Source organism: Drosophila mojavensis, unplaced genomic scaffold, assembly GCF_018153725.1.
Source record: "Drosophila mojavensis isolate 15081-1352.22 unplaced genomic scaffold, ASM1815372v1 contig_16, whole genome shotgun sequence".
Lineage (NCBI taxonomy): Eukaryota > Metazoa > Arthropoda > Insecta > Diptera > Drosophilidae > Drosophila > Drosophila mojavensis.
In genome coordinates, this window is record NW_025318693.1 from 4,498,479 (window position 1) to 4,513,829 (window position 15,351).

Here is a 15,351-nt window from a genome sequence, read left to right on the forward strand (position 1 = left end):
TTGAGGAGTTTTGGGTTTGCGTGTGACGGCTTTTACTGCTGCTGTCGCTGCTCCAACTGCTGCTGCTGCCGCTGCTGCTGCTGCCGCTGCTGCTGCTACTGCTGCTGCTGTTAAAGTTGCTGTCGTCGCAATGCGAACTTTGAGTCGATGGCGAGTAAAGTTTTCGCACAGCTCTCGAAGGCGGCGACAGTATTTTTTGTGCACTTGACATGTTTTGACACGCGGAAAAGGCGGTGCGCTGCTTGGCAGGAGTCGTTAAAATGTTCGCCAGTCCATTGGAGTTCGATGTCGTGCTGCGCGCCAAAATGGCCAATGTGAATTTGGTAATTGCACTTGGCGGCACTCAGGGGTCATCGCATTACACCTCTCGGGAGAGGCGAGTGCCACCTCGTGGGCGCGTCACGTGCAACGGTAATCCACCACGTTGCCAGGCGCAACCGAGCGACCGAGCAACCGAGCAACCCAGGCGGCACTTGCACTTTCCACGGGACGCAACTTGCAGCTGGGCAAGGCGGGTTTCTGTGTGTTTCTCTTTGTTTATTATTGTTGCCGTTGGTTGTGGCCATTGTTGCTTTAGTTACTAACAAGCAGCGACCGCACACGGGTCGCAGATGAAAAAGTAATTTTTAATTATTGATAGCGTCGCACAATTTGCACGTGATTAACGCGAAAATATGTTCAATTATCAATTTTAAATTGCCAATGCATTGTAAAATAAAATGTTTAATTACACTCCGGCACCAGCGACAGCAATAACAAACGGCAGCAGCAACAACAACAACAACAGCAGCAGCATTGCCACACTCGAATAAATATTAACATAAATAAATTACAAAAAATAAAGGAAAATAAAAAACAAAAATGAATTCGAGGCAAATGCAAGCAAAACATTTGAATGCAATTATAGTTTTGAGCTCGTGTTTAAACTCTGAATTGGCATCAGCCAGCAAAATACCGTAGAGTAAATGAGATTGGGCATACACGACTTGACGTGCGAAAGAAATCAAATGTAGGCAAAGCCTGGAATATACTCGATCTAGTCCGTCTCAGAGCTAAACACACTCGGTATATATCGTATATCGGCAATTTTTTCTGCTGAATATTTCCCCGTTATAGGAACGTAGGGTATGCCAGAGTTCCCTCTATTTAGCTAGGACAGTCATATACGATCAGGGATACTCTGCCGGTGGCAAGCATTTGTGCCGCGTGCAAATGACATTTTAATTAGTTTATTAATCGCTTTGGCGTCGCCGTTGTAGCGCGTGTGCAGGGGCGTGGCTTTAAGCCATAATTAATTTTCTTTTTTTCGGCGTCGCCTTTGAGTGTGGCGATAAATAAATGCAAAATTGAATCGCGAATGAATGAATGAGTGCATGAATTATGCATTCATGGCACAAGTGAATACAAGTGAATACAAGTAAATAACTCGAATGTCTGTGTTGCGTTTCCTTCCAGCCCCAACTGCTGCGGCAACGCGACCGTAGCAACCGCAACGCGCTGCATTATTGTGCCGCGCAGGATCTGGAGCAGACGCGCGACCTCGTGGCGGCCGCAAGCATTGCGATTGCAGCTCCCGAGCTGCTGGAGTCGGCCGATGAGGATGGCTTCACGCCGCTTCACTTGGCTGTTATTCAGGGCAACTTGGCGATGGTCAATTTGCTGCTAGCGAACAAAGCCGATGTGAATGCGGTGGACAATGAAGGCCACTCGGTGGTGCACTGGGCCACGGGTAAGATTCCAGTCCACAGTTGCGGCGCAACTATTTCCAACTGCTGCCGCTGCCATAACAAACTCACTTTGCCCTTGCAGTGTGCGGCGAAATCGAGGCACTGCGCGCTGTTCTGGCGGCCGGGGCCAGCGTGGCCAAGCCCGACGTCAATGGCGGCACGCCCCTGCACTATGCCGCCCAGATGTGCGGCGCCAGCTACGACAACAAGCAGCAGTCCAATTCCAGCAAGCTGGCCCTCGAGATTCTTGGCATACTGCTGGCCCATCCGCAGGCCAGCGTCGACGTCCAGGACAAGGACGGACGCCAGCCGCTGCTGTGGGCCGCCTCGGCGGGCTCGGCCAAGGCGGTCATAGCCCTGGTGAAGGCAGGCGCGCGCGTCGAGAGCGCCGACAAGTGGGTTGAAAAATCAAATGAAATGAAGTGAAATTAAATGAAATGTTTTCACCTAACTGAGATTTACTTTGCTTGCAGGGACGGGCTGACCGCGCTGCACTGCGCCGGCTCGCGCGGCCACACGGAGTGCATCGACACGCTGATCAGCCTGTGCGGCGCGCCCACAGATCTGATTGACTCCAATGGCTGCACGGCGCTGCATTATGCCGTCACGCTGGGCCATGCGGATGCCACGGCACGGCTGCTGGACCTCGAGGCCGATCCCAATCGGCAGGATCGCAAGGGCCGCACGCCAGCCCACTGCGGCTGCTCCAAGGGCCAGTTCGAGACGCTGAAGCTGCTGAAGGAGCGCGGCGCCAATCTCTGGCTGCGCAACGCCAAGGGCGACCTGCCGCTGCACGAGGCGGCCGCCTCGGGGCGCCGCGAGCTGCTCGAGTGGCTGCTCTCCCAGCGACCCAAACAGGTGAACACCACCAGCAACGACGGACGCAGCCTGCTCCACACGGCTGCCGCCAACGACTACACGGACATGTGCAAGCTCCTGCTGGACTACGGCGGGGATGTGAACGCGCTCTATCGCAATTCCCGGGGCCTGGTGCTGACGCCGCTGGACTGTGCGCTGCAGCGCGGCCATCGCTCCACGGCCAAGTTTCTGCAGTCGCACGGCGGCCAGCCGTCCAACAAGCTGCGGCTGGCAGCACGGCGCGGCAATCCCTTCCACGACGGCAACGCCGCGGATCTTGTGCGTCCGCTGAAGTACATGGAGAAGGAGGAGCTGCATGACTTGCGCAACTCCAAGAAGTATGTGGTCTATCTGAAGCGCACCGATTCGGATGGCGGCGGTGCTGCGGGAGTGGATGAGGAGGAGGAGTGCAGCTGCACGGAGCAGTCCTACCGCAAGGAGCAGCGGCTGGAGCACATCTGCCGGCGCCACAAGCGACGCCAGCTGCGACGGCGCACCAACAGCTGTGGCGAGAGCCCGCACGAGCGCTGCGGCGACATCTGCCGCTCCAAGAGCAACATTGAGATACGGCGGCGCAAGTCCAGGGAGCGCTACGCCAGCACCAGCGATGGCGACAACGACGAGGATGACGAGGACTCCTGCGAGAACTGTTGCTACCACAAGCGCCAGAAGCAGCGAGTGGTGCAGCGCAAGCGCTCCACGCCCTCGCACAGATCCAAGGAGCTGCCTGGCAGCAAGCACGACGCCAACGGCTCGCCGAGCAAGATTGAGCACATAGTGTCCGTATCCCAGGAGCAGGTGGACAGCACCAGTGCAGCACAAGCCGCTGAGGCAGACAGCAGTCAGATGCAGCCGGCCACACCGACGGCCACCAAGGAGGGCACCTTCATCAAGTCGCCTCCGCAGAGCGCCAAGAGCGAGAAGGCAGCGGCTGTGGAGCCGGACAGCTTGAAGGTGGCAGAGAGTCATGCCATGGAGCTGACGGATGAGGAGCCTGAGGCCGCGAAGTCGGTGACCACCCAAGTGGATGTGCACCACGATGCCGAGCAGCAACTGTCCAAGTCGCTGGACGAGCCACCAGCAGAGCCGTCAGCAGAGTCGCCAGCAGAGCCAGCGACTGCAGCCGACAGTGGAGCAGATGTGAAGAAGCAACTGAGCGAGGAGGACACCAAGCTGGTGTCCACTGAGGTCGAGCAGATGATCAAGATAGCTGCCACGGCACTGAGCAGCGAGTCGAAGAGCTCCACCGAAGATGCATCAGTGAAGGGTCAGCAGGAAGCCACCGAGGGGTCAGCGGGGTCAACGAACAATGAACCTGCGGAAAATAAAAGCTCTAGCGTTGATTTGGAGAAAGCAGAGACCGTTCCCTCAAAGCCTTCCGAAACACCCACTGCCAGCACAGCAGCACCTCCGCCTCCGCCTCCGCCTCCTGCTGAGTCGGCAGCCGAGCAGCCGCAGTCGGATACACCTGAGCCGCCCTCAAAGACCGCAGCAGCGGCGGAAGCTGGCAGCAAACTGGAGCAGATGGCGGCTGAGCCGAAAAGTGAGACAAAGCCCTCGTTGCCCCCAGGCACGCCTACCCAACCACAAGCTGAGCCCGCAAATCCACAGCCCAAGCCACCAGTCACGCAGCAGCAGCAGCAGCAGCAGCAGCAGCAGCAGCAGCAGCAGCAACAGCAGCAGCAGCAACAACAACAACAGAAACAGCAACAGCAACAACAACAACAACAACAACAACAACAACAACATGATGAACAGCAACCACAACGTGAGCAGGAATCTAGACGCTCCTTTACGCTGCTGCCCTCGGATTCGGCTGATGATGAGCCAGCGGCAGCTGCTGCATCCGCCTCCGATGAGCCCGTGCGCAAGTCCAGTTTTCAGGTGCTGAAGAGCGATGAATCCGCTGGCGATTTGGAGGAGTCGCCGCGTCCAGCTGAGCTCAGCTTTAGCGGCGGCAATCAAGTCTTTCAGGTGGTGCACGACGGCACCGCCAGCTCCAAGCTGCCCAGCGCATCGGAGCTGGACAAGGCCGACTACGAGTACGAGGAGTTTGACGATGGCGCAGACGACGACGATGCAGACGACATTGATCCGGGGCACGACAGTGCTCTGCGTCGGTTTTTGAGCAGTGGCCGCCATGGCGTGGGCGGCGAGATGGGCGTCACCAGTGACGCCACAGCAGCCGCCGAGGGCTACGATGGGCTGGCGAACGGGCGCAAGCGGCGGCTCAAGAAACGCGTACGCAGCGGCGCGAAGACGCGCAGCAACTGGAAGCACTCGCAGGAGTCGCACGAGAGTCACGCGTCGCTGGCCACCGCTGCAGCCAGCAAGGATCAGGACTCGGGCTTTGAGCCCAGTCCGCGAGCGGAGCGCACAAAGATACCCACGCCGCGCACCGCCCACACGGCCATGCCCCGCCGCCCCATCTATGCCACCCTGGACGGGCGCTCGTGCAGCAGCCGGCTGGAGAACCGCAAGCCCGGGGACAAGGGGGCCTGCGACATGGGCGCCGTCACACGCTCCATTCAGCGCAACATCCGCAGGTGAGTCGCCGGCGCCGATTTCGAGCAACTGATTCGTCACCATTTAAATGGCCAGTGGCCAAGATTCATTCACTTAAATTAATCACCAGGCCGTGGATGCCCAGCGCTGGCTGCTGCCTTTTTGGTAGCCGTAGATTTATTTACTTGATGCCTGATTTTAATCAACTTGAATGTGCCGCTGCCGAGACTAGCGCACCATGCAGTCCAGTCTCTCTCTCTCCCTCTCCCACTCACTCTCTCTCTCTCTCGCACTCACTCTCTCGACTGGTTGGCAGATTCGCATTACATCACGCACGCGCCTCTGGGCAGCCGCAGCCGCCGTGCGTCCATTTAATGTAATCAAAGTGGCTGGCGATTCAGTCAACGCAGCCTCAGACTCGACTCGTGGCTGGGGCGCCTTAAAGTTAATTTAGTTGGGCACTTAATAGCCTTGGCAACATTTCTCATTTTTTAACGTAGCCGGCCAGTCGTCGCCATTGTTGTCCGGGCGAACAAATAAATTGCCCAGCTTCCGGTTGCCATAAAGAGCAAAAAGCTCACGCTTTAAAGTTATCATAATGCGGTTAACGGCAATAAACGCGGCATTAATGTCCATGCGCCATGTACACGGGTATTAACGATGACCCCATGACCACGATAGATTAAACAGTAATTGTAACAAGTGCTGCTCATTATCACGCCGACACACACACACACACACACACACACACACACACATGCATTTTATTGTCAAGTGGAGCTATTCGCGCTCATTGTTTGCGGTGAGTTTTTGCATGCAGTTTATAATTAAATCTAGTTTGATTAACTTTCTCGATCACATTACAATTTAAATAATTGATTATGGCAATGGAGTCAGGGGGCAGGCGAGGCAGCGTAGGCCAGGGCGTTCTGCAAAATGAAAAATGTATTTGAAAGCGCGCCTCGGCTGCTTTGGCCATTGATTAGGGGGAATGCCCCAGGCGAGTTGCTACAGAATGTTTGCAGAGCTCAGCTTTGAAGTCAAATAGAAACATTAAATCCCACCAATTATTTTCAGCAATAATCCGAGCACTAAGCTGCGTTGAAGGGCAAGGTAGTTGAACTCACTAATGATAGGTATATACTACGATTATCTATATAGAATACATATTATATAGTTGAACTCACTAATTAAAACTGAGGTATATACTATGGCTAAATTATATACATATACAATAGCTATAATATATTTTACGGTTATATGTATGATATACATATATCTATATATTTACTAATCTGCCCAATGGGCTGGGATATTTTCTCTACGTATATTCATGAATTTATTTATTATATTCTTGTTATTATTATTATTATTATTATTATTATTATTATTTTTATTATTATTATTATTATTATTATTTTTATTATTATTATTATTATTATTATTATTATTATTATTATTATTTATATTATTATTATTATTATATAACTAATTTGCAGCCTTAAGGCTTTCATTTTAATTATTTTACATATATAATTTATATTTAATTTGTTCAAATTTTAAATATATTTTTGTTCAATTTTTTCTATTCTACATATATTTTTCTTCATTTTTCACATATATTTTTATTTTTATTATATTTTTTTTTTCTAGGGTATTAAATAGTTGGTTACCTTGGGGCGCATCTAACTTGTTTGTTACTGTTGATTTATTTTAATTTATACGAACGGCTGAAAATCTCACTCGCCCCAGGCTCTTGTCATTAGCTGAAATGCTCATTTCCGGCAAAGAGTTGCGCATTTTAATTAGGTGGCAACGCCAATGAGCCCATCGACCCACCGAGCCACCGTTGAAATATAGGCGGACAACGCCCACCTGCGGCGAACTCTTTGTTTATACAAAATATGAAAATAGAACTGGGCCTGCAGTGGCCTGGATCTGGGCCTCATCCTGGGCCTGGGCCTCGTCCTGAGCCGGGGCGAAGGCGGCGTCTTCATTTACAAGACGCTAATGCTAATTGTAAGTGGAATTAGCGCAGATTAGCGGGTGAATTTTTAAGGCGCTAACAGGCACAAACAGCGCCAGGCACTCGGAATTTGTCTCAATCGCTGCTGTTGGCGACCTTGTTCTGGAAATCCTAATAGCGAAAGGATTAACATGTCGATGCGTACTTGGCTACACGTAATTAACTTGAGACCTGTGGCTTTCCCACGACAGTATTGCCGTTTCCACTGCGGTTTCGTTTCTCTTTCAATTCCATTCATTTCGCTTCAGCTGAGGCAGTTACACATATTTCGTTTTGCTCATGCAAAAGTCTATTGTGACTTTAATTGTGATTTGGGCATTTGCATAGGCCGCCAGGGCAGCATTGAGAAACTTAATTAAATTGAAGTAATCACTCTCTTATTAATTTCCATAATCTGCCACCGCGCCGCGCTGTTGCCTATGAATACATTTCCAGGCACTCGGCGGCACAAGTGTAAAAGAAAACGCATTTCATAAATATATAATATTTTCCACTTGACTTGTGAAAATATTTACGCGGTTCGCTTGTACGGTTTGCATAAGCCGAACTGAAAGTAACTTTTTCGTTTGCGTATGATGATTGGTGGGGGGAGGAGCTGGAGCTGGAGCAGGCGGAGGCGAATGCAAATATTACGCCGCGTATACGCAATGTTCGGCAAGTCAAACAAGAGTCAGATTCGTCTTGCTTACCACGAATAACGAAATTTTTAACAAGTCGGCAGTGTGAGTCAATTAATTCTTGTAAAATACATAAAAAACAAAATCCAACAAAATCCACTCGGGGAGCATCAGCAAAAAAAAAAAAAAAAAAAAAAAAAAAAAAAAAAAAAGTAGAAAAACGAAAAAAAGAAATGGAATAGAAGCAAATCCAAAGCACCCAGTAGAATACTCTGGGCTAGCTGGCAGGATTCGGCTCGGACTGGCGGACAGTTTTGCTAGCGGCGATGCTAACGCCATGAGAAGTGTGTAAATAGAGAATTTTATTTATGTCAGTTGTGTGTTTGTTGTTGTTTTATTTTTTATTTGTTGCTTTTGAGCTTTTTATTTTGCGTTACTTTTTTTTTTTTTTTGTATACTGTGAACTTTATTTCGTGTTTTTCGTTTTGGCTCCGAAGAGATTAAAATTTTATCTGACGCATAAATTAAACAAATAACTTGCCAGCAGAGCGTACAAACATATATCGGTGTATGTGTGTGTGTGTGTGTGTGTTTGTTTGCCTGTAAGTGTGTGTGTGTTTTGCTACTCAGCCTGTGTGCGTGTCCCAACAGCACAGGTGAGATTTGGGATTTATAATGTGCGCTCACGTAATTGACATTGTTAAATATTTGGATTACGTTTTACCTACACTTGGTCGAACTTTCACTTTCACTTCTTTTTCTCTCTCTCCTTCTCTTTTTTTTAATGTATATATTTTTTTGCAAACATTTTATATTTACTTTTGCCATGAGTCTCTGTTTATCCTTGTGCACGATGCGTTAGAGTTTAGCAAATTAAATTATTTTCGATTACGGCAGAAAATATGTTGAGCAGCCACAAAAGTGTCTAAAAATGTTAATTGTGAATATTTTGGTTTCTGTTTGTAACTAACTTTTTAATAGAAATTTAAATCTATTATTTATATACATGTTCTATTAAAGTATTCAGATTAGCTTTAATATTCCATGTAAATTCATTTAACGTTTTTTTTGGGCCATTTTCAATTAGTAACCGAGCCAAAGAGTTTCAATTTCCGCGCATCGAGTGCGCCACATTTTGAGGCAGTGTAGGGCATCGCGTCCGCTCCAAAAGTTTCCCCTCTGGGAAAGCGCGTAGCTCTTCAGGCGGCGCACTTCAAAGTTTTGAGCGGCAGCCTAAAAAACTTAGGCCCCGATGAAAAATGAGGCGAGAAACTTTGCCGTTTTGCCTTTTTCCAGAAACCAAATCCGCCGACGAAGGAGCTTTCGCAGAGCTCTGCGGCGCTTATTTGGGCAACTGCCCCATAGACTGGGGCCATGAATGGATTCCCACCAATTTGGTGGCAAAAACTCAGTTTCCTTTGGTCAAATACACTATGCGTCAAGCTGCGCATATGTCAGCTCACAAATGGCAAGTGAAGATTTGCACTTTTGTTTGCCTTTGTTTTGTTTTGGGTTTCATTTTCATTTTCATTTTTGTATTCTCTACTTTTCTTTTTTTGTCGCTTCTGCATACGAAATTGCCGGTGGGCACAAATTTACTGTTATTGTTGCTGTTGCTCTTGCTGTTGCTGTGTTGCCAGTGCAGTTCGTGGAGCGCTTAATTTCTTTGGATTTGGTTGTCAGTGCCGCTGTCAACAGTCGGCAGCAGCCCATGCAGCGCTCGCTCCAGCTCGTGCCAGGTCCCCGTGGGCCGTGCTTTCACTCCATCCACTTTGATGGCAGCGCGCACTTTTTGCTTGTCACATTTGTGTCACAAACAGGATGCCGCTGGCGGTGCGGGTGGTGCGAGTGGTGCGGGCGGTGCGGGTGGTGTGGCTGTGACAGTCAGTCGGTCACTGAAATATGTAGCACACAAAAGCAGCGCAGCGCACAAGAAAATGCAATGAAAGTTGTGCTAAGCGAACGTAAAACGGAAACGGAAATCAGCAGCAGCAGCAGCAGCAGCAGCAGCGGCAGCGACAGCAACACTGAAACCAACAGCAAAAAATACAAAAAAATATGCCAAGGACACTAAAAAGAATAAAATGGCAGCGAGCGTTGTGAGGCACAAATAGTTTAGCAAAGGAAACTCGAGCAGGGCATCGAGGCACAGCTGAGTGCAGCTAAAGCGAGGCGTAAAATTGAAAAGCGCTGCGGCAAACAAGCAGCATTGACTCGCACCACTCGACGGCCGCAGACGAAGATGAAGACGAGCACGAAGATGAAGATGAAGCGGCTAAATGAATGCCTGCTGAATGGCCAAGTAGCTGTGGCTTTCACTCCGACTGTTTTGGGCTGGGCTCTGCGGGCAGATCAAGTGCTGACGGCACGGCGATTTCATCATTGCCGCTCGCAATGCGCTGCCTGAAGGGGCAATTTGTTACGCAGCTCTGGCTTGCCAATGACCACTTTGGCTTAGAGCTGGCTGGAGGCAACCTACCCCACCCACCTGCCCCAAACTGAGCACTTTCAACCCGTTTGCTTCTTTTCTCTTCTGTTGTTGCCAAGCCCGAAATTGTTTCGCATAATTTTGTAGTGCGAGCAAGTGGCGAACAGTGTCAAGCGGCAACTGCATAAATTGCCAGCCAATTCGCGCCGCCCGCTCGCCCTGGCCCGTGCGACTCAATGCATAAACAAGCGCTGCGCTGAGGGCACTCGACAAATTTGCTCAGTTTTTGGGCAAATGCATTTGTCGGGGCTCGCTGCCAAAAGCGCTTGATTTGCAAAGTTTCAAGTGCGCCCACAGGCGGAGGAGCATTTCGAGATCTTTAAACACGGCCAGCCAGGCAGAGGGCTAAGGGAGGAACCACTGCTTCATTTACCGGGAATTTACTTAGTTTTAATAAAATTTGTCAATAACTTTTTATGCCACGGCTGCTGCTGGCTTTTCTTCGTTTTATGCGCTCGCCCCCTCTCCCTCTCTCGCTCACTCACTCACTCACTCTCTATCTCTCTCAATTATTAATAGAATTTTTCTTTCTGCTTACGCACTTTAGTATTGCTGAAATTGTAATAACACGCTGCCCTTTTATTGCGTTCGCGGATTGTGCGCACTGCGCCGTCCTGCTGGGGGTTTGGGGCTTGGGGCTCGGAGCTGTGGAGCTGTGTCAGGCACAGGCAGAGGCGGCACAGCAGGCGCGGCCTTTGTTCGCCGGGCGAAATATCAAAATGACAATTTACGTACATTTGCAAACATTTACTTTATGAGCTGTGCTCGCTGACAAAGTCCGGAATGAGAATCGGAGGGGAGGCAGTGGGGCAGCGGGGCTGATAGAATCAGGACAATGCTGCGCTTTTGTGGGCTTCTAGTTGCCATAGCGCCATATTTCAATGCTGGCACACTTCACTTCTATTTGCAGATACTACATGGAGCGCAAGATCTTCCAGCATCTGCTGGAGCTCAAGTCGCTGCAAATACGCTCCAACAAGCTGAACGAGGTGGTGCTGGTGAAGCGTGCCGTTGACGACTATCACAAGTCGTGCGTGCTGCTGGGCGGCGAAACTGGGACAAGGCTGAGGCGTTACAATTTCAGCGAATATACGTTCAAGAATTTCGAGCTCTTCCTCTACGAGACGCTCAAGGGACTGCAAAAGCCGGGCACCAACAACTTCCAGAACATCAATGAGGTGTACGAGGAGGTAAGTGGCTCAGCATATAGAGCTGATATAGACATATATCTAACGAATCGTCGTTACCCTTGCAGGCGGAGCGTCGTCTGAGCCCCGACTACAATGCTTACGAGAAGGCGCTGCACTGCACCACCAAGACGCATCGCTGCCTGCATGCCGCCCACGCCTACACGGGCATACCCTGCGCCGCCTACAGTAAGTCAAAGCGGAGGGAGCTGAAGGCGCAGCCGGGCTCTGGTCCGTAAACATTTCTCAAAGAGCGTGAAAAATGACACCAGTCCAAGAGACAGACGAACAGTCAAACAGCCGGACAGCCGGACAGCCGGATGGCCGGACGGACGCAGAGTCAGCTGGTCTTCCGGTCAGTCGCATCACTTGGCAACGAGCTGTTACAGTTTTTGCCACTTGGCTGCTGCTGCCCTTTGAGTGGGTCAAGCGGATGGCCAGCACTCGAACGCCAACCTAGGCACGGGCCCCGCTCGTGGATGCCAAATGCGCCGGGCTATAAAATAAATCCTAATTACGAGCAGTTTATTCATTTGGCCGGGCTGCCAAGCGCCAAGCGGCAAGCGAATTAAAATTCTGCCCCTCGGCTTGCCCCCGCTCTTCCCGGCCAACTTTCCCTTTTTTTTTTATATATATATAATAACTTCTATGCGATGGACGCCGAGGCTGACTCGGGCCAAAGGATGCGTCCGGCTTATGCCAAATTAAAAACGCATTCATTTCGCAGCTGCCTCGAGCGAACTGCTCCGCTCGCTGTTTATGTGTATACAGTTATTTTAACGCCCTGTAAGCGCCTGAGACTCAGTTAGCGGCAATCCTCTCTAATCCGCACAAATGGGATTTGAGCAACGGAGAACAACTTCATGGCAATTGACATTTCTCTAGCACTCCAGCTGAAATGCTGAATGTTTGCGCGTTTGGCTTCATTTTCTTATTACACTTTTTCCATCGAATGCAATTTCGCAGAGTGTCCTTGCAGCAGCTTGGCTGACACCTGACACACACATCCGCCCTCAGGCGCCGAACCGTGAAGGCCAACACGGAATGCAGTCAGGCTAGCTAGCTGGCTGGCTGTCCAGTTGGCGCTGGCAGCTGCAATTCATTTCGAGGGCGCTCATAAAAATGGCATCCACTTAATTAGGCTGATCGCAGCAGATCATTAATCTAAAGCTTTACTCCACTAACTCTGCTCTCTCTCTCTCTCTCTCTCTCTCTCTCTCTCTCTCTCTTTATCTGTCTGGCAGTTCCAATGATGAATCACCACACGATGCCCAAGTTTGGCTTTGGACAGTACAAAAAGGCCGGCAACGTTAGCAGTTTTTATTTGCCAAAAATTCTGACCAGTGGCCGCGGCTCGAGCGGACGCGCCGCTGCCGGCATGGACGTGGGCGTCGGCGTCGATGTCGGCTTCGGCGGCAGCGGCAAATGCAGCCACAAAGTTGCTCTCGAGCTGTCACACGGCAAGAGCAAGCAGCTAATTTCACTGCCAGCAAACAAGTTGGACAGCAATAAACGCTACTATGTGACGTTCACAGTTAAGGATTCTCCCGGGCAGTTTGCCACTAGCGAGGCGCATAAACCGAACCACCACTACAACCAACAACAACAGGAACAGCAGCAGCAGCAGCAGCAGCAACAGAAATAACAGCAATCAGGCTGCGCTGCCAGCTACCCGAATGCCATGTAGCATGCGGCGTATACGTAATGTGACAGAGCCTCAGCCGCGAGCGCTGCCATCTGTGGTCTGACGTTATATTACCCATACGCAGTGTGAGCTCCGCTGCAACACGCATCAAACATCAGAATCAGCATCAGCATCAGCAACAGCAGCAGCAGCAGCAGCAGCAGCAGCAACAGCAGCAGCAGCGGCGCTGCGCCAAATGCATTAAAACAATGCGACATTTCTGCTGTCCGCTTTTTACTCTCTTTTTTTCAGTTTTTCTTTATATATTGTTTTTTTTCCCCCCCGTTCAGTGAGACCGCCCGTCGTCCAACTCTTTTTTTATGTTGGCTTTTTGTTTGTGCCTTTTGTTGCTGTTGTTGTTGTTGTTGTTGCCTTTGGGTTTGTTTGCGTCCTGCGCTCGTCCTTCCTGCGTTGTTTTTGCTGCTTTGCTGCACTTTAAGATGGCCAACTGCTGATAATGGATGATGGCGCGGCGCTGCGCTGCACTGTGCTGTGCTGTGCTGTGCTGTTCGGCGCTCCGCTGCGACTGTCAGTTGGCGTTGTCACGCCAGCAGCGTTCGCGGCAACAGCAGCTTGAATTACTTATACAGTCAACTCCCAGACACCCCCAGTTCGCTGCCAGCACCCCTACCGCCCCTACCGCCCCTACCGCCCCTCCACTGTGTTCTGTTTTGTTTGCTATACGGCTGCTGTTGCGCTTTTATTTCAGTTTTTCATTATCATCGCTTTTTTTAGACGCCGCTGCTATTGCTATTGCTGTGTACGCTGCTAATGCCACAGATAAGCGTTGTTATTAACGCTCGGCTTACCAGCACGACGCAGCAGCAGCAGCAGCAGAAGCAGCGAACATGAGGAGTCGACACACACACACACACAGAGAGTCCTGGCTCGCCTCGCTTCAGTTCGTCTGGATGCTGCTCCTCGCGTTGCTTGAAAGCGACAGCAGCGCTGAATGAATAAATGTAAAATATGTACCGTGCATTTCTTTCGCATTTCAGCATTTTTTCTTTATTTTCTCTTTTTTCGAATTTTATTTACTTGTCTGCTTGCGCGTCCCATTCAAACTGTTTGCCTTCGCAATACCCTAACCCTCGGCCACAGTAGAGTTGAGCTTATTGCCTAGTTAAGGACAGAGCTGACAGCTGCAGTAGATTAAGCTAGGGATAGGATCGTCACTTGAAATGAGTTCGAGTTGCGCTCGAACAACATCGGATGTTACATGCGCCTGGTGCAGGTATTTTCAAGTCGTTCATCGCAGACTGGCGCTTCTGCATCCATTTTGCATCGAGCATGCATTGTAAATGGATAATAATTGCATTCAGCATAAAAAGTTCGGATTTGCAAATTGTGTTAGGCAACAAACAGTCAACCAAAAAGAAAGCAAAACTAAATATATTCGCTTGACAACAAAATATACATAAATATAAAATAAAATACAAAAAAAAAAAAAACATATATATATATACATATATACAATAAAAAGCTGATGAAAAATAAAGAAGAAGCGACCTTGTCGCCTTCAAGAGTTTACAACTATATTTAAGGCAGCTGTTGCAAATAAAGGTTGAAAATGTCTAAATTAAAGTATTTTTGATTACACACAAACACACATACACAATAACACTGCCACAAAACGCGCACAGAGAGAGAGAGTGAGACACAATAAGCGACCGCCAAAACAATTTTGCCTGTCATGTCCTTGGCATAGATTTGTGGAGCAGCTCGTCGCTTGAGCTGATTGCTCCCTTAGCAAGCACCTGGCAGAACATGACAGCTCCGCTTCAGTCAGCCGCCGACTGAGTGGCAGCCCGGCAGAGTCGGAAAACAAAAAACGAGTCGACTGTTACAGGATGTTCGGCATATCTGCAGGCGCTGCAGGCCTCGACGGCGTTTGATGCGACCCGCTCTTGGTGCCTTGGCATCTGGCCCACCTGGCACACACAGCCAGAGCAGACATTGATGTGGCGCTGATTGGAATTGTGATTGTTATGGCTGGCATTTGTGTGAAGCAGCGTGTGGTGTGAGCCGACTCTTTTAAAGGTTTTGTCAACACGAGAACTCAATTATCGCAGCTCTGCAATGGATGCGGCCTGTTGGACCAGTCAGTCCCCAGCTGCCGATGCTCACCAGGCTAAACCGACTGTTATGGCCTCCCTTTGTGCTGCAGCTAGCCGGCATTTAGTCGGGGCATTAATATCTCAGCAGCTATGCTCCGGCTAAGCGGGCCTTTGTGTATGCTAAATGCTTCAAGATCAGGCC

At 49.9% G+C, this 15,351-nt stretch overlaps 1 protein-coding gene across 1 annotated transcript; it reads left to right on the top strand.

Moving 5' to 3' along the window:
- The first annotated feature begins 260 nt into the window (after positions 1–260).
- LOC6573444 (protein phosphatase 1 regulatory subunit 12A) lies at positions 261–14,508 on the top strand. Its single transcript, XM_044007311.1, has 8 exons — positions 261–323; positions 1,456–1,729; positions 1,810–2,122; positions 2,201–4,208; positions 4,299–5,131; positions 11,132–11,411; positions 11,477–11,597; positions 12,653–14,508. The coding sequence occupies exons 1-8, from the start codon at positions 261–263 to the stop codon at positions 13,051–13,053; spliced, it is 4,293 nt and encodes a 1,430-aa protein (XP_043863246.1). The 3' UTR covers positions 13,054–14,508.
- The last annotated feature ends 843 nt before the right edge of the window (positions 14,509–15,351 follow it).